Source organism: Dipodomys ordii, unplaced genomic scaffold (assembly GCF_000151885.1).
Source record: "Dipodomys ordii isolate 6190 unplaced genomic scaffold, Dord_2.0 Scaffold12, whole genome shotgun sequence".
NCBI classification, from domain to species: domain Eukaryota; kingdom Metazoa; phylum Chordata; class Mammalia; order Rodentia; family Heteromyidae; genus Dipodomys; species Dipodomys ordii.
The window spans coordinates 25982912-26006246 of NW_012267228.1; the positions used below are offsets into that span (position 1 = coordinate 25982912).

General features: G+C 38.0%; 2 protein-coding genes across 3 annotated transcripts in view; one reads left to right on the plus strand and one right to left on the minus strand.

The window, feature by feature from the left end:
- The window catches only part of Top2b (topoisomerase (DNA) II beta 180kDa), a 78030-nt gene extending 64374 nt beyond the window's left edge, over positions 1-13656 (plus strand). The window contains exons 31-38 of the mRNA XM_013010374.1: positions 1039-1183; positions 1410-1571; positions 3842-4043; positions 4627-4706; positions 6108-6218; positions 10373-10498; positions 12150-12244; positions 13165-13656. Coding sequence (XP_012865828.1) covers positions 1039-1183; positions 1410-1571; positions 3842-4043; positions 4627-4706; positions 6108-6218; positions 10373-10498; positions 12150-12244; positions 13165-13332 — 1089 coding nt within the window. The 3' untranslated portion in view covers positions 13333-13656. The remainder of the gene's footprint in view (positions 1-1038; positions 1184-1409; positions 1572-3841; positions 4044-4626; positions 4707-6107; positions 6219-10372; positions 10499-12149; positions 12245-13164) is intronic.
- Positions 13368-23335, minus strand: part of Rarb (retinoic acid receptor, beta) — a 146454-nt gene continuing 136486 nt past the window's right edge. For both annotated transcript variants that reach the window (XM_013010454.1, XM_013010455.1), the window contains 4 exons: positions 22624-22800; positions 18730-18934; positions 17748-17906; positions 13368-15232 (listed from right to left, as the gene is read on the minus strand). In XM_013010454.1, the coding sequence (XP_012865908.1) occupies positions 15036-15232; positions 17748-17906; positions 18730-18934; positions 22624-22800 (738 nt within the window). In that variant the 3' untranslated portion in view covers positions 13368-15035. The remainder of the gene's footprint in view (positions 15233-17747; positions 17907-18729; positions 18935-22623; positions 22801-23335) is intronic.

Below are 23335 nucleotides of genomic sequence, written 5' to 3' on the forward strand. Positions count from 1 at the left end.
CAACATTGAGATACCACCTCACTCCAGTTAGAATGGCTATAATCAAGAACTCTAATAACAACAGATGCTGGAGGGGATGTGGACAGAAGGGAACCCTACTGCATTGTTGGTGGAAGTATAAACTTGTTCAACCACTTTGGAAAGTAGTATGGAGGTTTCTCAAAGACTCCGTATAGAGCTGCCCTATGACCCAGCAATCCCACTTTTGGGCATTTACCCAAATGATCACAAGCAAGACCATATTAAAGCTACCAGCACAACTATGTTTATTGCAGCATTATTTACCATAGCTAAGATGTAGAAGCAACCCAGATGTCCTTCAATAGATGAATGGATCAAGAAAATGTGGTATATATACACAATGGAATTCTATGCCTCCATCAGAAAGAATGACATTGCCCCATTTGTTGGGAAATGGAACAACTTGGAAAAAATTATATTAAGTGAAGTAAGCCAAGTGCAAAGAAACATAGGCCTCATGGTTTTTCTTATTTGCAATAACTAGTATATATCTGAGATAAGCAGAAAAGGTCAGATAAGATGGTGTTAAAAGAAATGAACCCCAAGATAAGGACACAAGTATTTTTTTTCTTGCTTGCTATTGTTTCTAACCTATTTATAAGGTACCATGTGATATTTTGTTACTTTGTATGTCCCTCCCCATGGTATGACCCCTGTTTTCACTGTATTTGATGTTGGTATAATTTGGTGAGCGGAAGGGAAAAAACAAATTGTTTAAATAGGAATATAGGTCGACCCATTGCAACCATTTAGGCGGGGGTGTGGGGTGGGGGGGGATGAAGTTGTGGAGATGGGGAGGGAAGGGATGGTAGGGGAAAAACAAAGGAGGAAGCAAAAATGCTTGATAAGAAATGTATTCATTACCTTGCTCATGTGATTGTAACCCATCTGTACAGTATTTTCACAATAAAAACTTTATATAAAAAACTTAGCTAATATGAAGAAGCTATCTATTGACTTGAATTCAGTGTTAATTTTTATTTTTACTCATGGTTTGGTTTTCTTTTTAATATTTAGGGTGATTCTGACACCACAGCAGTGAAAGTGGAATTTGATGAAGAATTTAGTGGAACACCAGTAGAAGGTATAGGAGAAGAGGCATTGACCCCAGCGGCTCCTATAAATAAAGGTCCCAAACCCAAAAGGGAGAAAAAGGAGCCTGGTGAGGAAATAAAAGTTTTGTCTGCATATGTGTTAGTGTGAGAGAAGAATTCTATATACACGTTATTAATAGAGTCTTTTGATTTTTTTCTATAATTGATATAATGGCCTTCGTCTTCATGCACATTTGTTATTTTATCATGAACTTTGCATTACAGCAATTTTATTTTTCACCAGTGACTTTTATATAAGTGTTTATACACATTTTACTGTTGTTTTGCTTTTAGGTACCAGGGTTAGAAAAACACCAACAACAACTGGTAAACCTGGTGCAAAAAAAGTGAAGAAACGGAATCCTTGGTCAGATGATGAGTCCAAGTCAGAAAGTGACTTAGAAGAAACAGAACCTGTGGTGATTCCAAGAGATTCTCTGCTGAGAAGAGCAGCAGGTATTGTGATGCATGTTATGTTTATTTTACTGTACATTATAAGTTGTATGTACTTATAGTATAAGCTGGTATCAGTGTTATCTGTTTCTAGAGTACTAGACAAAGGAAAATTACAGAATGGTCTTTTCTGGCAAAATTGGACATAAATTTCTCTAAATTGAGTCATGTTTTCATACTGGATTTTTATTTTTATTTATTTTAGAGTTTGTTATATTCCCTCCATGGCTCTAAAATAATTATTTAGTAGTGTGCCAGCAGTGATGGGTCTATTAGAAGTGCTTTTGTTTTTGTTTTCTACCCCTATATGGTGAAAACCTTCAAGAGTCTCAATTCTATGTACATAGCTCTTTTACTTTTTTTTATTGTGAAAATACTGTACAGAGGGGTTACAATTACATGGGCAAGATAGTGAGTACATTTCTTATCAAGCATTGTAGCCTCCTCCTTTGTTTACCCTTCCCATCCCTTCCCAGCCTCCCCCCCACCCCCCTACCTAATCCTCCCCCTATCTTGCTTATATATTGTTGTTGAGAATATGATTTGATCCTTCTCAAATACTAATTAAATTGAAATGTTCTAATAATTAGAATCTCCTAGATTTTTGTTTTATAGATTCTTCTCAAAATTTAATTCCCAATTTATTAAAATGAATGATATACCATTATGGTCATTAAACTCTGATAGATACTTCTTTTGTTTATATATTAGGACTTAAGTTCTTTGATTCTTTAATAATCAGGTAACTAAATTTTCTTTTCTAATAATATAGGCAAGTCTTTAATGTGGATAACTTAAATTACACAAAAATTAACCCGCTTTCCCATATCTGAAAAATAAAATATAAAATTACAGAGTATCAAAAAATTTAAAAATTTTATCTCATAACATATGTTAGAAATTTTAATAAAACTCATTTGTATTATGCAAGTATGCCTTTTCCCATAACGGTTATCTTTTTAGGCATTTTATGTAAAATTGTATTTTATTAATGTGTTGAAGTTATTATGTTTTCTGCCTTTTTCATAGAAGTTTTTCTGTCTTTGTTATTTCATAGCAAAACTAACTATAAAAACAGAAAAGCTTTTAATATAAGAGGCTAAGTCAAAGTTTAGTGCTTTTTAAAGGTATTTTGAGATTGGATCTCATTATATCATCCAGGTTGGCTATGTAGCCTAGGCTAGCTTTGAACTCACACTCCTGCATTTGCTAGGATTATGGTGTGTGCTACCATTCCTCTCAAGTTTAGTACTTTTTAAAAAGAACTAAAACTTCTCATTGAGGAAATGAGAAATTTTGTACTAGTCTCTTATACAGTGGCCATGTGAAACAAATCTACATTGACTGATTTTGTCAGTTTTTGAGTAATAAATCACTCCCATTATTTTGTATTCTCTTAATACAAACAATATTTACCCCTAGCCTCCTGGCAACTGTAAAGCAGATGTTATTTGTTATTATTTGGTTTGATGATACTCAGGTTTGAACTCAGGGCCTTGCTCTTATTAGGCAGGTACTATACCACTTGAGCAATGCCCCTTTAGTTGTTGTTTTTTTTTGCTTTAGTTATTTTTAGGCAGGGCCTCATATCATTGTCCAGGGCCAGACTCAGACTTCAATTCTCCTACCCACAACTTCCTGCCGGTATCATTGGCACCAAATCTTGGCTTATTGGTTGAGAATGGGGTCTTATTAACTTTTGGCCTAGGTTGTCCTTGAACTATGATCCTCCTGATTGTCTCTCATGTAGCTGTGATTACATTTGTGAGCCACTGAGCCTGACTCTGAATTTTTCATTTTCTATTTTCCTTTTTTCCTTGCATTTTAAAAAAGTTCTTGCAGGTAAGTCTAGGATTTGAGTTTAATATTACTGCCTTGTTTTTGAGAGATATCCATGTGTTGATCAGGCCAGCTTTGATCATGGGCTTAGAGTGTTTTCTGCCTCAGCATCTTGAATAGATGGAACTGTAGGCATATACCACTGTGCCAGCTAACATTCAATTTTTTGTTGTTTATTTTTTGTACCAGTCCCATGGCTTGAACTCAAGGCATGGACTCTGGCTCTGAGCTTTTTTGTTCAAAGCTAGTGTTGTGTAGTTGAGCCACAGTTCCACTTCTGGCTTTTTGGTACTTAATTGGAGATAAGAGTCCCATGGACTTGCCTGCCCCTGCTGGCTTTAGACCATGATCCTCAGATCTCTGCTTCCTAGGATTATAGGGATCAGCCACTGGTAACAGCACCCAGGTAACATTTACTTTTATTTCTCTCCTAGCTGAAAGACCTAAGTACACATTTGATTTCTCAGAAGAAGAGGATGATGATGCTGATGATGATGATGACAATAATGATTTAGAGGAACTGAAAGTAAAAGCCTCTCCCATAATGAATGATGGGGAAGACGATTTTGTTCCGTCAGATGGCTTAGATAAAGATGAATATACATTTTCTCCAGGCAAATCAAAAGCTACTCCAGAGTAAGTAATACAGTGACTATTATTCACTACTATGGTACATTTCATTATCTAAGCATTTAACAAAGATCTTATAGTGAGCTCTAAGAAATTGTTAGCATTCTGGATAAGGTTAATACTGCACTTATTCCCATAGCACTTTCTATATTTTAGGGGAAGGATTGGCAAATATCTTCATAATGGACTTTTGAGTAAATAGAATTATATTTTTGTCATGAAGGGGATTCTGTCATACCTGTTGATTTTTATCAATAATTTTCTGTTGTTAAATTTTGGGCTGATTATTTCTGTCAACCATAGAATTTAGTTTAGTGGTATTTTTAATAACCAGACCATTGCCCCATTCCATACATTAATATGTTAAATATTGTGTGTACATAGATTTATGAAAAAATGTGTGTGTATAGATTTATTTTTAAATGTGTTGCTATTTTTCCTTGGCTTCAACAGTGAAAGAAAAGTAAATGAAAGAACTAAGATTATCTCTGATTATAATCCTACAGTACATGTACATATTACTTACAGATTATCAGGATTAAATGAGATGTTTACATTATTTTCTCTTTATGATATTTCTTTTTAATAGAAAGTCTTCACATGACAAAAAAGGGCAAGATTTTGGGAATCTCTTCTCATTCACGTCATACTCTCAGAAGTCAGAAGACGGTATGCTCTTTCAGCTTTTTCACTGGTTAATTAATGCTGCTCTGTTTGGTGGGGAGAAAGCGGTGGATAAGTTCAGTTTTAGAACTTTTTTATGAGTACAGAAGACTTTTTTACATTAGAAAAAAAACTTAATAGAGTAATTTTCTTCTTAAAAGGGTGATTTCCCAACTGATTGGTCAGAATAGGCATTATGGAAGCGTTTAGGTAGACAAATAGACGTAATCTCTTTGTGTATAGAGCATCTATATGTCTGGTCCCGGTGCTTGAACTCAGGGTCTCTGCATTGTCTCTGAGATATTTTGCTCGAGGCTATCATTCTGCCACTTGAGCCATAGCTCTACTTCTGGCTTTTTCTGACTTAATTGGAATAAGAGTCCCATGGACTTTCTTGCCAGGGGTGGCTTCAAACCATGATCCTCAGATCTCAGCTTCCTATGTAGTTAGGATTATAGGCGTGAACCATTGGCACCTGGCTCAAATCATGACTTAATAATGAGAAAAATATAAAAATAAATTTTGGAGGATTAAATTTGATTCCCATGGCAATGTGAATATAATTTTAAAACTATAAATAGTATAGATACAGATTTTTTACTAAATCCTATTAGCTCAGAGACTAAAATCTTCATAGGAACAGATTTAGTCAGAGTATGCTTTTTATCCCAGTGCTTTTGGCATTTGAGTTTTTAATATCACTTAAGTGACTCAGTGTCTTGAGTTTTTAAATATGTATCCATAAAGACTGGATCTACTGCAATCAGTAGATAGATATTATGTAAACACAGTTATAATCATATTTATCTATATCAAAGTAACTGTTTAAAAATACTTGGGATGGTTTGAGGTAGGAAAGAATTGATTGCCAAATTAAGCTAATTTGTGAACAAAAATGAACTTACAGCTGGGCTGGCCTGAGTATTGAGACCTTGTCCAGAAAGAAAAAAACAACCCAAAAAACTGACAGTAAGCTTGCATGCCTTTAAAATTAGACTTCAATAATGTATCCATTAAAAAATATAAATGTTTACTATTTAGATTTGAACATCAGTACTGATAGTTTTGATAGGTTAATAACAATCACAATGGATCTTTTTTATATCTCATTCAAAGTAAGTTAATTAGTATATACTTGTTGAACTGATAAGCTGTGTTTTAAATGATTAACACTTAATACTGTTAATGTTCACTACTGTATGCAATTATATGTTGCTCCACAACAGAGCTAACATTTTTGAGGTATAGCATTGTTATACTTTTTCAGCCTTTAATATATTGTGGATTATATAATCAAAATAGAAATGTACAAGATCAATTATATAGTTAGAGATAAGTCATCAAAGAATCAGTTTACTAAGAAGTTTTTATAGAATCTCTTTACTAAAAAAGCTTTGACACTTTCAGATTCAGCTAAATTTGACAGTAATGAAGAAGATACTGCTTCTGTTTTTTCACCATCATTTGGTTTGAAGCAAGCAGACAAAGTACCAAGTAAAACAGTAGCTGCTAAAAAGGGTATGTATTTGATTTTGTTAAGCATTATATAAACCATAATAATTGACATGAAAGCAAACAGTATCATTTGAAACTATTTACTCCAGGACTTCACTTTATAAAAGTGTTATAAAGTATCAATACAATCCCACCCATTGTCTAATCATGTGAAAGGATTCTAAAATGTCTGTAAGACTATATTTTATTTTTTAAGACTATATTTTAAAGAAATGTAATTATAAAATATTCCTATGCATTGATATTTAAACATGGCTATCCAGTAAAGCTTTTTGTTAGGTTTTAAAGTGGATTAGATTTGTCTTATAGTGACCTGATACTGTTTTCTATATTGCTCATGTCTTTAGTCCTTATGTGGAAGGAGTTCAGCTAGGATTTTCTTTTTTGTTGTTGTTGCTCATGTAGCTTCTTTCTTTTCAATTGGCCTATGTTATCAGTGAACCAATGAATCAAATAATATGTTACTATTACCAAGATGTAATAGAGTTGTCTTTTTAAAGGAAGTCAGTATTAGTGCTTTGTGTTTGAAAAATAACACAAACACATCTAACCGAGATTTATATAAGACAACGTTTAAATGATATGGACTAGCCACTTAAGCATCTTAAAAATCCACAGCATACAGCATCAATATAGACACGTGTGTATTAAATATAGCAGGACAATAGCAAAAACAGTCTGAATGCACTAGAACTGGGGTAAGATTGGTTATGGACGTCTCTAGCTAACACACTAGGCAATGCATCCAGCCAGGGTTCCCTTCTTCCATACACATTGTCCAATGTCTGTGTTTCTTTGCCCAAGAACTTTTGTTTTGCAGCTGTGTTTGACTATTAAAACTCTCTTGACCCCAATTATTCTTAAGCAATGGCTGGGGAGAATTGATTTATAGGAGCTGGCCTTTAAGCGTAGTGCCCTTGCTTCTCAGGTGACCTAATATCTTAGGTATATGTTTTATACTGGCTCCCTCAAGTTCCCCATTGAGATTAATTAAGCTTCTGAGTGACAAATGACTTGGCAATTAATTTATTAATAGCTGTACTTATTTGTTTGTTTGCCTCTTTATTTGGTGGTATAGTGCTTTGAACTCAAGGCCTCCTAAGTATTCTACCACTTGAGCCATGTTCCCAGCCCTTTCTGCTTTAGTTACTTTTTTTTTTAATCTACAGTCCTGCTCTTTTGCCCAGGAACTACCTAACACTGTCCTCAAAATTGCTGAGATTATAAATGTCAGTTGCATCTATCTCTATCTCACTTTTAGACTTCATTCCATCACCTCCTAAATAAATATTTGTTCTTGAATTCTTGTCTTGGGGTAAGGCAGTTCTATGGCTGGGGAACCCACAGTGAGACATACCCTATCATTTTCCTTTAATCACCTTCCTTCCTTCCTTCCTTCCTTCCTTCCTTCCTTCCTTCCTTCCTTTCTTCCTTCCTCTTTCTTTTCTTTTCTTTCTTTCTTTTATCTCTTTCTTTCCTTTCCTTCCTTCCCTCCCTCCCTTCCTTCCTTTTTATTCTTTCTTTCTTTCTCTCTCTTTCTTTCTTCCTTTCTCTCTCTCTTTCCTCTTTTTCTTTCTCTCTTTTCTTTCTCTTTTTCCTTCCCTCCTTCCTGTGCTATAATTTTTTTTCTTTTTCCATTTTATTTTAATTGCCAAGGTGATGTACAAAGGGGTTTCAGTTACATAAGTAAGGTAATGAGTACATTTCTTGACAAACTTGTTACCCTTTCCCTCAATTTTCTCCTGCTTCTCCTCCTCCTAACCCCTCCCCCTAAGTTGTATAGATCATTTCCAAGATGATATCTTGGAAATACTTCAGTGTTGCACTGGTTCCCCCCTTGTCCTTAGTCTCACCATTCTGCTGTTCCCCTTCCCTTTCCTAATCCAAGTAAACAATATATAATACTAGGGTACCAAAATCAAATACAGTAGCAACAGAGGAAATACTATAGGGAGAAGAACATACAAAAGAAACAAAAATAATCACATAGTACATTAAAAACAGCAACAACAAAGAAAAACCTCTTGTGTCCATGTCTTGGAGTTCATTTTGCTTAGTATCATCTTATACAGTCATATTGAGCTATTTTGCTCATCTGCTAAGATTATCCTAGATATATGCTAATTATTGTGAATAAGGGAAATCATAGGATCTATGTTTCTTTGGTTCTGGCTTATTTCACTTAATATGAATATGATTTTTTCCAAGTCTTTCCATTTTCTTACAAATGGGGCAGTACCATTCTTTCTGATGGAAGCAAAGAATTCCATTATATATATAATATATATTATATATTTATATATACATACCACATTTTCTAGATCCATTTATCTTCTGAGGGGCATCTGGGTTGGTTCCATATCTTAGCTATGGTAAATAATGCTGCAATAAACATAGTTGTTTATTGGTAGTTGTTTATTGTTTACTGGTAGCTTTACTGTGGCCTTGTTTGTGGCCATTTGGGTAAATGCCCGGAAGTGGGATTGCTGGGTCATAGGGGAGCTCTATGTGGAGTCTTTTGAGGAACCTCTATACCAATGCAACAGTGATATACACAAGACAAAAATATTGGAAATGATCTGTACAACTTGGGGTCAGGGAAGCTGGCGGGGGGGGCGAGAAATTTGGAGAAAAATGAGGGAAGGGTAACAAGTTTAACAAGAAATGTACTTATTACCTTACTTATGTAACTATAACCCCTTGACAATAAAAAAACAAATTTAAATTTTTATTTGTCGAGCTCAACACTGGGTGGCTCATGCCTGTAATCCTAGCTACTCAGGAGGCTGAGATCTGAGGATCGAGGTTCAAAGCCAGTCCGGGCAGGAAAGTCAGTGAGACTCTTATCTCCAGTAAACCACGTAAAAAAAATTTTTTTTGAACTTTCATACACTGACATGAGGATTTTTTTTTAATCTTTAAGTAGGTGTACAAAAAAGTTGTCATTACAAGGCAGTTTATGACTACAATGTCTCTTGATCAGTGTCACTGATTTCAACATTCTCAGCCATCCTTCCCAACCCACCCCTTCCCTTACTTTTCTTAATTTTGTAGGCCTACATTGAATTCTTGACTACATTCTTCCTCTTTCTCCTCTTCATTTATCTACGCTTCTCCCTTTTTGACCTTACCCTACCTCTTTCAGGTACCATTTCCTGGTATTTTATTCTATTTAACTTTGTCTTGGCTTTTCTAAGGAATTGCACTATTTGAGTTCTCCCTTGAATGTACCATATTTCAGTTCATATGTTTATACACATTTGCATATTGCCTAGTAAGCATATTTTCTCACAGGTTTGTAAGCCGACTCTCACTTCCACAGAGGAGGCACATGTGCGTGCTTTGTCTCTCTGGGCCTAATCACTTGACATAATTCTTTCCAGGTTCAGTTCTTTTCAAGTAATACAGTATTATACTTTCTAATGGATGACTGAAATTCCTTCGTGTGTATATACTGCATATTTTTGATCCATTTGTCCATTGAAGAGTATCTAAGCTGATTTCATACCTTGGCTATGGTTTTTAATTTATAATAGAAAAGTCTGGAGATCATTCAGATCTACTCAACACATTTTTCTTACATAAGTAAAAACTAATGCTAGATATGCAGATGAAGCTGAACAATAAAATCTATTTTAAAAACAAAACAAAGGCCTTTTTGTCTTATCTAAGATATTCATATTTCTTTTTACATAAAAATGCCATGTCTGGATTTCAATTATTGGATGAAGTGGGTTGGTTTTTATTCATTGTATTTGAGGTTCCCATAAAAAAATCTCTTTTCATTAAATATTTAAAAAAAAACTTTACAACTTAATATGTTGCTGTACTTGAGTTATAATTAATATATCAAAGATGCTACATTTTTGCCATGGCTATACTATATTTAAAAGTTACTCTTTAATTTATTTTAATTTCCCCTGTTTAAAGTCACAATTGAATTATCTAAAAGCAAATTATATATAATTAGGTAAGAGCATTTGTCATCTATGAGAAGTCATTTGCCTTTAAGTTGGGACCAAGCAGAAGAATAATTTCATTATTGTGGCTATTCCATCTCTTATTAGCAAAGAAATCTCAATTGTACAGAATTCATTTCAGATTGGTTTGTTGGTAAGTATATTTATTAATCTATGGTATGGATATTTGCTTAATAGGAAAACCATCTTCAGATATAGCCCCTAAGCCCAAGAGAGCACCTAAACAGAAGAAAGTAGTAGAGACCATAAACTCTGACTCAGATTCAGAATTTGGCATTCCAAAGAAGACTACAGCACCAAAAGGTGAGGATTGTAAATCATGTGGTAAAGATTTAGTTTCTTCTACTTCACTGAATTTAAAGAGACTGAGGACCTATTTTATTGCAGATTGTGTTACTTGACAATAAGTGGTATAGTAAGAATTGGTTGGGTTAGAATACAGGAAATACAATAATTTAGTCCCAGTCACTTGTTTTACCAATCAAACTCATGTAAGGATACTCAAGGAGTACTTAAAAGACCCCCTGTAGCAAACACATAGCAGATTAGGGGGGCTGGGAAGGGTAGCTCAGTGGTAGAGTGCTTGCCTTGTGTGCATGAGGCCCTGGATTCAATTCCTCAGCACCACATAAGCAGAAGAAGCCAGAAGTGGCGCTGTGGCTCAAGTGGTAGAATGCTTGCCTTGAGCTGACAAGCTGAGGGACAGCGCCCAGGCCCAGAGTTCAGGCCCCATGACCGACCAAAAAAAAAAAAAAAAGGGCAGATTAGGTCATCATAGGACACCATACTAATTGAACTGTGGCACTCATTGGGGTGAGGCTAGATAGATGCAGGACTCTTAGGCTAGAACATTTCCTTGTCTGAGAAATGAAATAGCTGTAATTGAGGCCACATAGGAATTAGCACCAGTTCTTCCTAGCACCAGAATCTGTAAAGATACTTTGAAAAATACAGCATGATAACACTTTGTGAGTAGCTACTAAGCCTTTTATATACCTGAAGAATAGTTTTATTCATGTGTCTATTTTACTTCTTAAAGGAGTGATTGGAATAAGGAGCTAAAGCCCCACAGGGAAACAGAATGGGAAGATAGAAAAGAGCCATAGAGACTGGGGAGATCAATAATTAAAGTATGCTTGGTTTGAAGGCTTTATTAATTTATAAATACTGTTTCACTGATTTATTTAAAATGGACATATCAAGATCATTCTTACTGGTGCAGTTGAGATCATAGCACTTTAGGATTTTTTTTTCAAGATCTAGAATTTGAATTTAGTTTTGTTTTTTTCCTGATATCACTGTGGGATTGAAAACATCTAGCCACTAAAGGGCACCTTTCTTTTTTTCCTCTTCAAATGATAAGAGTAAGAACTTAGGCAGGTTAAAAAAAATGCTGTATATAATAAATATAGCTTTGACAAGCAATACGAATTTGAAAGGTTATTTTATGATTAATACTGGGAGAGTCTAAGGACATGACTCTGATACGTAAAACTGAAAATATTTAAAGCCTTATAATATGTTCAGTGTTAATTTTTTGAAGCATCTAATTACTTTTTTAATAATAAATGTTTTATTGTCTCTTGAAAAGTGTTGGTCTTATAACAAATTGGAAATTAAGAAAATTTTCTCAGTCACTTGTAACTTAAGAATCATCCTTGAAAGATTTCCTTCCCAGCCCCAAGGACCATGTATATAAAATGCCAGTATTCTATCAGGGGTTCAGTTATGAAAATTTGCCTTCAGGACTTCCCCACTAGTTTCAATGTATTTGGGAAATACTTCATGTATGTCATTCAGAGTGACAGATGGGTCTTGCAGTACCCGATTGAGTAGGCATTTCAGAGAAGCTGTAATGTTTGGCATTTATTTTCTTATGTTGCATTTATCGTTGAGAGGAAAAAACCTTTTGTATTTATCATTGAGAGGAAAAAACCTTTTATATCATTTTAAGGTAAAGGCCGAGGGGCAAAGAAAAGGAAAGCATCGGGCTCTGAAAATGAAGGTGATTATAACCCTGGCAGAAAAACATCTAAACCAGCAAGCAAGGTAATCAATAGCATTTTCTTAGTGATCGTTCTATTTCCCATGGTCTGTAACTGACAGGGTTGTAACAGTTTTAAACTTCAAACTCTCATTATTTGGAGGCTTATGTATGGTTAAAGAATTATTCAGTATAAATGTATATAATCAGGTTTCTTACATAAACTTTATGCTATAAATTAACCTAGTGTTTTCTACTTTGTCCATTGAGCTGTAGCAGTTTATGCTACTTGAAATTACACTATATCTTTTTTTTTTAACTTAGATTAACTTCATTTTTTAAATTGACTTTGGCTGTAGGCAGTATTCCTAATCAATCTGGCTCTTTTCCAGATATACCATCTCTTTTAGGTAAATGAATGATATTTATGCTCTACTCCCCTTTTCTCTTCCTATTTACTTAAAATACAAACATAGGTGATTCTAGCTTTATGCTACTTTGCACTTGACTTTGTTCATTCAATCTCATCTTCTGTGCCTCTCTGGCCCTCAGTGGTGATTCTGCTCTGCATTTTTTTATAGATGACTTAGAGTAGTATGAACTCACACTGTGCATTATCTTGTTTTATTCCCCTGAATTCTTGATATGTATCTAGGACAACTTAAATTTGTATTAATCTAGGCACTGAGCATAATTGCTATATAACATGTAACAATGGTGGTATGATTTTGAGGCTTACAATCTGGCTAACGTGAGACCACAAAATGACATTTTTTTTAAAGTTTAAAATGACAAATTATTATAGTTAACCTTTTTCTTTCTAAAATTGGTTTTATACTTAAATTAGCATCACAAGTCTGATTTTAAAAGCATAATTATTTATAATACTTATTAAGTGTAAGTGACATATATGAATTGTAGTTCTTAACACTGGAAGTCTCCTTAACTTTGGGATTTTAAATCTGTTTTCTTTTTTAATGTCTAGAAACCGAAGAAAACAGCTTTTGATCAGGATTCAGATGTAGACATCTTCCCCTCAGACTTTACTTCTGAACCTCCTTCTCTGCCACGGACCGGTCGGGCGAGGAAAGAAGTAAAATATTTTGCAGAGTCTGATGAAGAAGAAGATGTTGATTTTGCAATGTTTAATTAAGTGCCCCAGGGCACAAACATTTTTCAACAAATACCTTGTGTTGTCCTTTTGTCTTTTCTGTCTCCGACTTTTGTACATCTGGCTTATTTTAATGTGATGATGTAATTGATGGTTTTTTTTATTATTGTGGTAGGCCTTTTAACATTTTGTTCTTATGCATACAGTTTTATGCCCTTTTTTACTCATTGAAATGTCATGTAATGTCTGATTGGCTTGTAGAATTGTTATAGACTGCCGTGCACTAGCACAGATTTTAATTGTCATGGTTGCAGACTACAAAACTGCTTTTTGAAATGAAATTTAAACATTAAAAATGGGACTGTGTTCTCTGTCTCTTTACTAAAGGCTAATAAGTAGAAGCTTCCACACATCTTTAAAATAAATATATTTTATTCTTTGCCAGGAGACTCCATGGAAAAAGGTAAACAGTATATGAACATAGAAAGCATTGTTAAACAATCTCAATGTACAAACAGAGCCAGTGAAGGTACATCACAGACTTGCTAATATATATATAAAAAAAATACACTAGTGCTTAAATGAGAACTAAGAACCAGACACTTGTTTTTGTTAACCACTCTACCACAGCTTTCACTCTGCTTCATAGTGATTGAACAAGGTCGAAGAAGGCAGAGTCTATGCCATGCCTTTGGGAGTTAACATTAGCCCCTTGGCATCAAGAAGACTGGGGAAAAAAATAAAAAGAAAAACAATGCCAATAACAGGCCTGAACCAGGCAGGACACTAGAGTTACAAGGTCTGGGTGGTAGACCAGTCTGCTAATTATCCCATGAAATTTCCCTAATGGCTTGTGAACAGGTAAACAAACATTAACACTAAAAAGTGTTTTTGCCTTGGAGGCTATCATTACTGTAAAAATGTAGTATCTTTTTTTTAAAATTATCGTGTAGTTATGTCATTAAGTAATAAACCACTTTTAATTTAAAGTGACATTGACAATTGAACAAATGACATTGGATGAACTGAGCTGGCAGTTACACTGATACAGAATTTCCTTCTGCTAGTGCAGTGAATGTGTATACTTTTACTGGGCAACATGAAATAAAAAAATGCAACTGAGAGCATCAAAAAGCAAGGACAAGCTTCCATACTAACTAAATTAGAGTATCTTTAGTCTTATCTTGTCATACTGTACAATAGTCCTATTTCCTTACCTTGATGTCTTGATTCTTCTATGAAAGTAACACCATTATCTTTTTGAACCTTTCTTAGGTGGACATGTACAGTAGTCTATTTCATAACCTTGGTGTCTTGGTTATCAAGTATGCAAGACAAAAGGAAAGCACCAAACGTATAGAAAGAACAGAGCCGTACTTCTGTATGTACAAAGTCTTCAGAAACTTAACCAGGGGTAAATCATTTCAACTGGGTCTTTGTCATGCAATCTTGACTGTTCAAAGAGGAAAACAGAAGCCTTTAACTAGTTTCTGGTTGCATGAAATGGCTGAGTTTTAGAATTTGAAAAGTTGGTATTTGTAGGTAAGTTACACAGTGAGGAATATATATATATATATATATGTATGTATATATATATATATTGAAACATATGAAAACTTCTTGGTCCTTCTTGGGTTTTAGTATATTTTCAGTCCAAAAACTAAGCAGCAGTAAAAATGGTTTCCTTGCATTTTCAATCCCGAAAGTGAAGGTACTAGGAATGTTTGGAGTAGCTGGGAAATGTCTTATTGTACCAGTGGTGACTGACTCACGCCACTGGTTTCCACTGAGCTGGGTGAGATGCTGGGACTGTGCTCTGCTGGGTTCCCACTGGAATTTGGGGTCAAGGGCTCATGTCCTTCAGAATTCTCCAGCATTTCCTGAATGAGAGGAGGCATTGATCCAGGAATTTCCATTTTCAAGGTAATTACGCGTTCTGCACCTTTTAGAAAGAGATAATAGAAACCTGGTTAAAATAAGGATGTGAGTTGGATGAGAAAGGTCTAGTTTTCATCTACCTTTAACAATGGTGTTTCCTCAGACTTACTTGAATGAGTTATAAAATACAGATCCATTTATTATTATAGTGCTCAGGAATACAAACCAATGTATTTAGAGAAAAATGCTGTTGGTGTACTATGAACTCAGAATCACTGGGTTCTCAATCAGTTGAGGGTCAGAACTTGCTGATCTGGATCAGGGATTTTTGTTATCAGATACATTTGTTTTCATGGAAACAACAGCTGCTACTATCGGTCTACCTGAAAACAGAAAATTGTGCTTCCTCTAGGCTAGCCTAACTTTACAACACTGAGGCAGTTTCTACTTTAAGTAGCCTCACTCTTCCAGGAAATAACATAATCACAAAGGGAACTTTCTGATGAAAGACCAGAGAGACATTATCTTAAAAATGGTGTGGGAGATGGAGAGGGAAGGGATAATGGGACAACCACAGGGAAGGGAAGGGGTAACAATGATTAACGATGTGCTCATTGCCTTACTCATGTAACTGTAATCCCTCTGTACAACATTTTTTTTTTTTTGGCGGTGGTGGGGCTTGAACTCTGGGCTTGGGTGCTATCCCTGTCTCTTCAGCTCAAGGCGAGCACACTCTACCACTTGAGCCACAGCGTCACCTCCAGTTTTCCTCTAGTGGTTTATTGGAGATGAGAGTCTCACAGACTTTTCTGTCTGGGCTGGCTTTGAACCGCAATCCTCAGATCTCAGCCTCCTGAGTAGCTAGGATTATAGGCGTGAGCCACCAGTGCCTGGCTATCTGTACAACATCTTTACAATAAAATTTTTTAAAAAGCGAGACAATTCAAGGATACCAGTTACCCACAAGTGGGAGAACTGACTTGGATACGTTGACCTCAATGTGCACCGACCCACTAACTACATGTGCTGGTTAAATTTGTTCAATGCAATTAAGAAAACTGCTTCATTTGCATTAACTACTTTTCAAGTGCTTGAGAACCATGTGGCCAGTGGCTACTGTATTCAGATTATACAATATTTCCATAATCACTGGCCTTGATTGATAAAGAGCCTTTTTTAAAAAAATTAAAGATACTCCTAATTAGATTATTCAAGCCTAACTGGCATCTATCTGCTTTTTGTTTTCTCCCTTACCCCCATGCTAGGGATGAGCACAGACTATCTTACTGAAGAAACCAGGTAGGAGGAGCTGAATCCAGTCTCCTTGTCCCTGAATTCACTGTGGTTTTTTTTGTTTTGTTTTTCTTCTTCTTTATTTTTTTTTTGCCAGTTCTGGGGCTTGAACTCAGGTGTATACTGTCCCTGAGGAGCTTTTCCTCAAGGCTAGCACTCTACCACTTGAGCCACTGTGTCACTTCTGGCCCTTTCTAAGTTTATTGGAGATGAGAGTCTCAGACTTTCCTGCTTGGGCTGGCTTCGAACTGTAGTCTCCAGATCTCAGCCTCCTGAGTAGCTAGGATTACACATGTGAGCCACTGGTGCCTAGCTCACTGTGTTTTGTAAGTACTTGCTGCAATGTAGAGTTACTTCCTTGGCTTGCCAAGGTTCTTAAGTAAAGAGTACACTAATGGGTGAGGAAAGTGAGAAACAATAGCACATTTGGTAGAGCGATTCTGTTGAATTGTCTCTCTACATAGAAGAACCCTACTCTAACGCTTGCTCCAGGCAATTCTGTAATTGCTTGAGTTGTCACACAAACAAGGATTAGTGATGCCTCTCAGGATGACAAGATTTCCTTTGCTCAAAAGTATGCAGAAGTCAATCTGCCTATACACAAGGCAGCAATGACTACAATGACAGAACCTTACCCAATAACAATTACCCTAAGTACTATTAATTTTCCTTGTGTGTCCAGGAAAAGCCAAAGTCAAGTTTATATAAACTAGAGATGTCTGAAAAGCTAGAATGGAGATGTGAACTGCCATATAGTACATTCTCTGAAAAAGTTTTTCTAATTCATCATCAGAATTTTAAAACTAATCTGTTAAAATCATCAAGGCCAAGTGTGGTGGTACATTTCTGTAATGCCTGCTCCTCTGGAAGTAGAGGTGGGAGTATTGAAGTTCAAGGCCAGCCAGGGCAAAGAAAGTGAAAACCTATATCACATGTAAAACACAAATGGAAGGGGTGAGGGTATGGCTCAAGGGGCAGAATGTTTTCGTAGCAAGCAATGAGGAGGCCCTGGTTCAATCCCCAGAGACACAAGGAAATAAAAAGTCACTGCGTACCAGTTAGAAGTAATCTCATGCTTAGAGATGAACTAATATAAACCTAGGAGTAAAGTTTGAGGTTTTTGTGTATTCATTTGAATTGTGTTCCTTACTTCCATTTTGATTTCAATGATATGTGAGTTTCAAAGCATATATATGTAGCCAAGACACCCTGAATTAAACAAAACATGCAGTTTTAGAAAGAATACCCCCTGGGAAGCCCCTCTGTGGTGTCGTGTGCAAACATACCCTTCGCACTGATGCTGCGGAGGTCGGTGATTTTCATTAAGATCTTTGGAAACATGTGAGGCTTACTGGGTCGTCTTTTTCTAATATAGATTTTTAATGCTTCCAGCAATGGTTCTTGTAGCTTATCTACTTTTGTTGGTTCCTCAAGGTCCTGGCGGTCTAGACATGAGGAAGAAAGTATGGAACAATTAGTGTCAGAACAGAAATGATGTATGTAGCTTCCAGGTTCCAGGATTTCTACCCACTTTGCCTCTCCTGGATTCCCTGTTCCTACTGTATGTGGACTGTTAATTTGGTGATCCGATTACACGTCAACTTGAATACCTATACAGTAATACTTGAAAGTCATTGTCCCCCTCATGGGTCCAAAGCACATTCGATTGTTTTTGATTGCTTTTCTCAAGGAAAGAATTACCTCTTATGACCAGGAGATGTCAGTATTGAGCTGAATAAAAAAACAAACCTTGAGCAAGATGGTTATAAAAACAAGGTAAATCTGCCCCTTAATTAAAGCCATTACTTTCTAACCACTTGAGATTCAGCCTCCTGTAAGCCAGCAGGGGTCACTACAAAGAAGAAAAGCATATTTTATTCCAGTCCTCCAGGGACTGGTGGGGAAGCCCAGGCAATAACTTGTATTCCCAGCCACTATATTAACAAACCGAACATGCAATTCCCTTGGGTCATCATTAAACCGTCCCTAGGTAATTTATAATAGTGTGGTCCTGCCTTCTAAAAAAAAGTACCCGCGGCAGCAGGAGAAATAGCATTTTGGCATTTCTTTCAGAGCACGAGGATCCCAAATATCTTCACAATTTGGGTTAAATACAGAAATGAAATACAGAAAGATGCAACAAACCCGGGCATGCTTTATTCACATGCCTTGCCCCAAGCAGAATAAGTCCAGAATGGGAACAAGAGATTTCCCAAAACTTCTAAGTTGTTCTTCATGGCCCCGTGAGGATTTTCTAGGAAGCTGTACCTCCACAGATTAGGCAGATGGCACTAAGAAGACCTGTTTCTGTGTCATCCATTTCCAAAGGCAGAAGCTGGTTGGCAAAGGTGAATACGAGGTCCGTGAGAGGACCAAATCCAGCATTGTGCATCTGAGTTCGATTGAGGGTAAGGCCATCAGAAAAGGTCATGGTGTCTTGTTCTGGGGTATACCTGGTACAAATTCTGAGAATCTGAAAGAAAAAAAAAAAGTGTATTTGTTGGATCATCTAAAGCAGTCAGTGTGTCAGTCTTTCCTAAGAGCAGAAGCCACATGTAAGGAAGTCATGAAGGTTTCATCTCCCAGAGCAGTCTGTCCTGCTTCAGATGCCTGATGCCTTCACAGCTCTTTCATTAAAACACTACAAACACAAACAAACAGAATTAGCATTATGTAGAGAGTAATAAGCAGGACACAGCTATACCCTTCTATACCAGCTCTGGATTTGACCACTGGACTAGATATGACCTCTGTCCTCAGAGGACTGTGGACCACATATCCTGATCACAAGCAGCCAAGCCAGAGTCAGCCAGGGAGTCTTCATACCTTCCCGATACCCACATCAGCTCACTGTCTTTTAAACTCCTAAGTTTCCTGGCTATTACAAAGCAATAGGTAAGTGTCTGCATATATATCTTGGATTGTACATGAACCTCAAAGGTACAACTTAATGAAGTTTCTCCACTGATAACCCTGAGTCACCATGACCAGTATTCAGACAGGAATATTTCCAACCAGGAGAGACTCCCTGGATTCTTCTAAACCAATCTTCATCTCCAAAAGTAGAATTATTTTGGTTCCTATTCCTACAGGTCAGTGTTTCCTGTTATTTTGCACTCAAGACAAATAGAATCAAACAGCACATTACCTTTTGTGTCTGACTTTTACTCTGCATGTGTCTGTGGGATTTGTCCTTATGGTAGTGCATTCTTTTTCTTTGCTTCAGAGTATGCCACAGTATAAGTACATTCTGTGTGTGTGTGTGTGCATGGGCCTGGGTGCTGTCCTGTAGCTTTTTTGTCCAAGGCTTATTTGAGCCATAGCTCTACTTCCAGCTTTTTGCTGGCTAATTAGCGATAAGATCCTCATAGATTTTTCTGCTCGGGCTGGCTTTGAACTATGATCTTCAGATCTCAGCCTCCTGAGTAGCTAGGATTCCAGCCATCAGTGCCCAGTGTCACATCCTGATGTATTGTCTTTGTGGTACTTGTCACTATCCAGGCTTCGTGAGCTCCCTTGTTGAACAGCACTGTGGGGGTGGGGTTGCTCCTTCGCTGGCCTTGCTCTCTGCGGGGTCTCATGCATTTAGGACAGTGCCTTCCACACAGTGAGTGGTTAATGAACATTCGCTGGATAAATGGGATACATTTGCTCCTCAGCTTCTCGCTCACCTTTTAAGCCCCCAAGGGGGATCCTGGGGTGCCCTGTTTCCCATCAAGGCGAGAGTAGAATTCTCCCTCACCTTGCTATCTGCACTGATTGTGTGTGACAAGTTGAGCAGGATCTGATATGACTTGACTTTTTCCCGAAGTGCTCATGGGAAATTTAAAATATGATAATAATAACTACCACGGTACGTAAGTGGAACAGCTGTGTGGGGAGTCTCCTGGTACTGTCCCTGCCTTCAGCCCGGCACCCTCATGGCCTCTCTCGAAATGCTAAGGGAGCTCAGAGAATTCGGCAGAACGATTTAGCCATATACTTTTGACCTAACACATTCCAAATTGTCCCAACGTGTCATCAATAGAAAACTCATTAAGGAGATGTGTGACATTTCTCAATACACTTTGGGAACCCCCACATTTATTCTACAGTGGCCACCCTTTAGACAAGCCACATTTCAGGGCCCCAAGGCATGTGTGGCTGAGTCCCACTTTACTACCTTGTCACCATCATTCTTGCTCCTCACTCCAATAGCTCGTCATCAATATTGTTACTGATTTGCCTTAGTTGCTGTTACTAACTTCAGGAAGGGTAGTTCTGCCTGCGGTCCACATGTCTCACATGTCTGCCATTCCCAAGGGTTCCCAGTTATGTCTCTTGTGATTCTTGACCTGAAAGCCCTGGCTTTTGAGGGTTGGTTCTGGTGGCCTCATCAGTGACTCCCCTCCCCTCCAGCTTTTCCTCTATACAATGGGCTGACTTCTCATTCCTCAGGTTCATGAGTAGCATGGGGAATCAAAGGAGATGAGGTTGGCAAACTCCAGGTCCTGATTTTTTTCTGAATGAACCTGGCTTTACCCTAGACTCTATAGCTTAATGAGAAGGAAAATTGCACCTTCTCCCAATCTCTGGCACCTGCAGGCTACCAAGTCATTATCAGCAGTGTCCTTGGGTCTAATTAGCAAATGAAGGAGCTGTAAACACTCTGGCTTTCCACTCAGCTACGCCATGCCATGGTTTTCATGTGTCCTACACATTCATGCTAAAAATGTACCTGAATTTAAGTTGAGTGGATGTGAGGCTTTGGGAGAAGTAATGAGGATTCCATATTAGGGTAAACTCCCCACCCCCAAAGATGGACTGCAGTTTTATAAAAAAGAGGAAGCGAGAGATCACACTCTGTGTCTCCATGTAGACAAAAAGCTTCGCAGGTTCTGAGCTGGTGTCAAGGCGGTGTTCTTGGGCCTCTCAACCTCCAGATTCAGGAGCTAAAGAAGCTTCCATTCTTAACAAATCACCCTGCCTTGGGTTACTTTGTTATACGACAGAAAACACACTAAGACATGAGTGACTCTCCCCCGCCCCCTCCCCAAGCTTTCTTCCCTCCTTCTGGGATTGCTTAGCAGAGTGAGTTCCTCCCTAAGTTGTGAAGTTGGAATAAGAAGAAAAAAAAATCTATGCTTTCAGAGCACCGTAAAAACGAAGTATACAACTCTCTAATTTCTGATGTGAGCTGTGTACTTTCTTCCTTCAAACAAGTCCACGGCATTCTGAACTGAGAGAGAAAGAGTGGACATTAGCCAGCAGAGGCCAGCAGAGACCACGGAGGAGGAGCTGTGACCTCAGCCTGATCCTCTCCAAGGCTCTAGAAACTTCAGTGTGACAATGGCGAGGAACTAAATAGCACCAGGAGTACCTTTCCTTTCGGTTGAGGGAAGAGGCCTACAGGGCTACCACATTCTGAATTCATTCCCTCTCTCCATTTCTCTGGAGCCCTGATCCCCAAGCCATGCTATTAATGGTATGATTCTCAAGCTGCGGTATGAAATGGTGTGATCCTCAGGCAGTGGTACTGAATGGTGTGGCCATGAGGTAGAGTAGGTTTAGATGAAGTCATGAGGGTGGAGCCCATGAGGAGTTCAGTGCTGTGTAGGAGCTGAGAGGCCCAGGGTCCTGGCCAGTCTGGAGAGGATGCAGCAGGAAAGCCCAGGGGAGGAGTCCATAGCCAGGGCCCAGCATACACCGTCCATCATGCTAACGCCTTAAGCATTACTTAAGCTGCCTTTTCTCTTTAGCGCTTGAACTAAGACAAGAAGGACAAATTCTCCAATGCCACAGATGGAGTTGGGACAGGACTGGGGCAGAGGCTGGAGCCAGGGTCCCCCTGGGCCACCTCCAGGTACTTTAGCCTGAAGGATCCTAACATTGGCAATCTTTAAACACTTGTAGGATGGTCCCATAGAATGGGTTTTGATGTCCCATGAGGCTCTGGGGCAGTGGGAGCCTGAACAGGATATAGGTAACCTCATAAGGCAGGGAGAAAGTCTGTCCTCCCAAGATCACCTGAGGGGAGCGGGAGAGTGGAAGATTCTGCCTAATTCCAGGCCTCTCCCAGAGGGTGGGCTCAGGAGTTGTTAGGAAGTGCAGCAGGGAGCTTCTCATCATCATCCCTCTCCCTCCTTCTCTTCCCACACCCTGAGAATTCAGAAAGACTCATACCAGGATGTCCAGGCAGGCGGCCTTCAGCAGGGTGATTTGATCTGCAATGGTCAAGCTGGTGAAACCCGGCAGGCGTTTAGCAAACTCCACGATCTTAATAATGCACTTGGTGGCCAGCTCACTGAACTTGTCCCAGAGACCCAGGTCCAGTCGGACTCTATGGTCAGCACTGGAGTTCTGTGATGAGAGAGAGAGAGAGAGAGAGACCATTAGGTGTACGGTCTGGAAGCCTAGAGAATTCAACATAATTTCTGTCAACGGGCTGACATTGCTACCTTGAACAAGGAACATCTTGGTGGGGGGTGTATTCAGGCTTCTAAAATGTGCAAAAGCTTATCCCAGTATCACAGAACAATGCAGTAACTGTTGGTGGTGGCAAGCTTCTCCATACGCTGTTTTCCAGATAATAGCATGGAAGGAATAATGGAGTGAAAATTTGCTGTGTTACAACCCAAATAATCTAATGGCTCTAGGATGGTTTTCAATGATGGTCAATCAGTGCAAATATCTTAGAAACACTTGACACGAGTTCTAATCCATCCTGACGCAAATACACACCGCCACCTATGCTGTAGTCTGGCTCAGATGGAGTCTGTAGATCTAACTGGAGGAAATTTACAGCTATGGTGAGTGATATCACAGAGATATATCCAGAAATCCTATAAAAGCAACAAGGAGATGTCCTCAACAAAGACATTGCAAGGGGGATAAA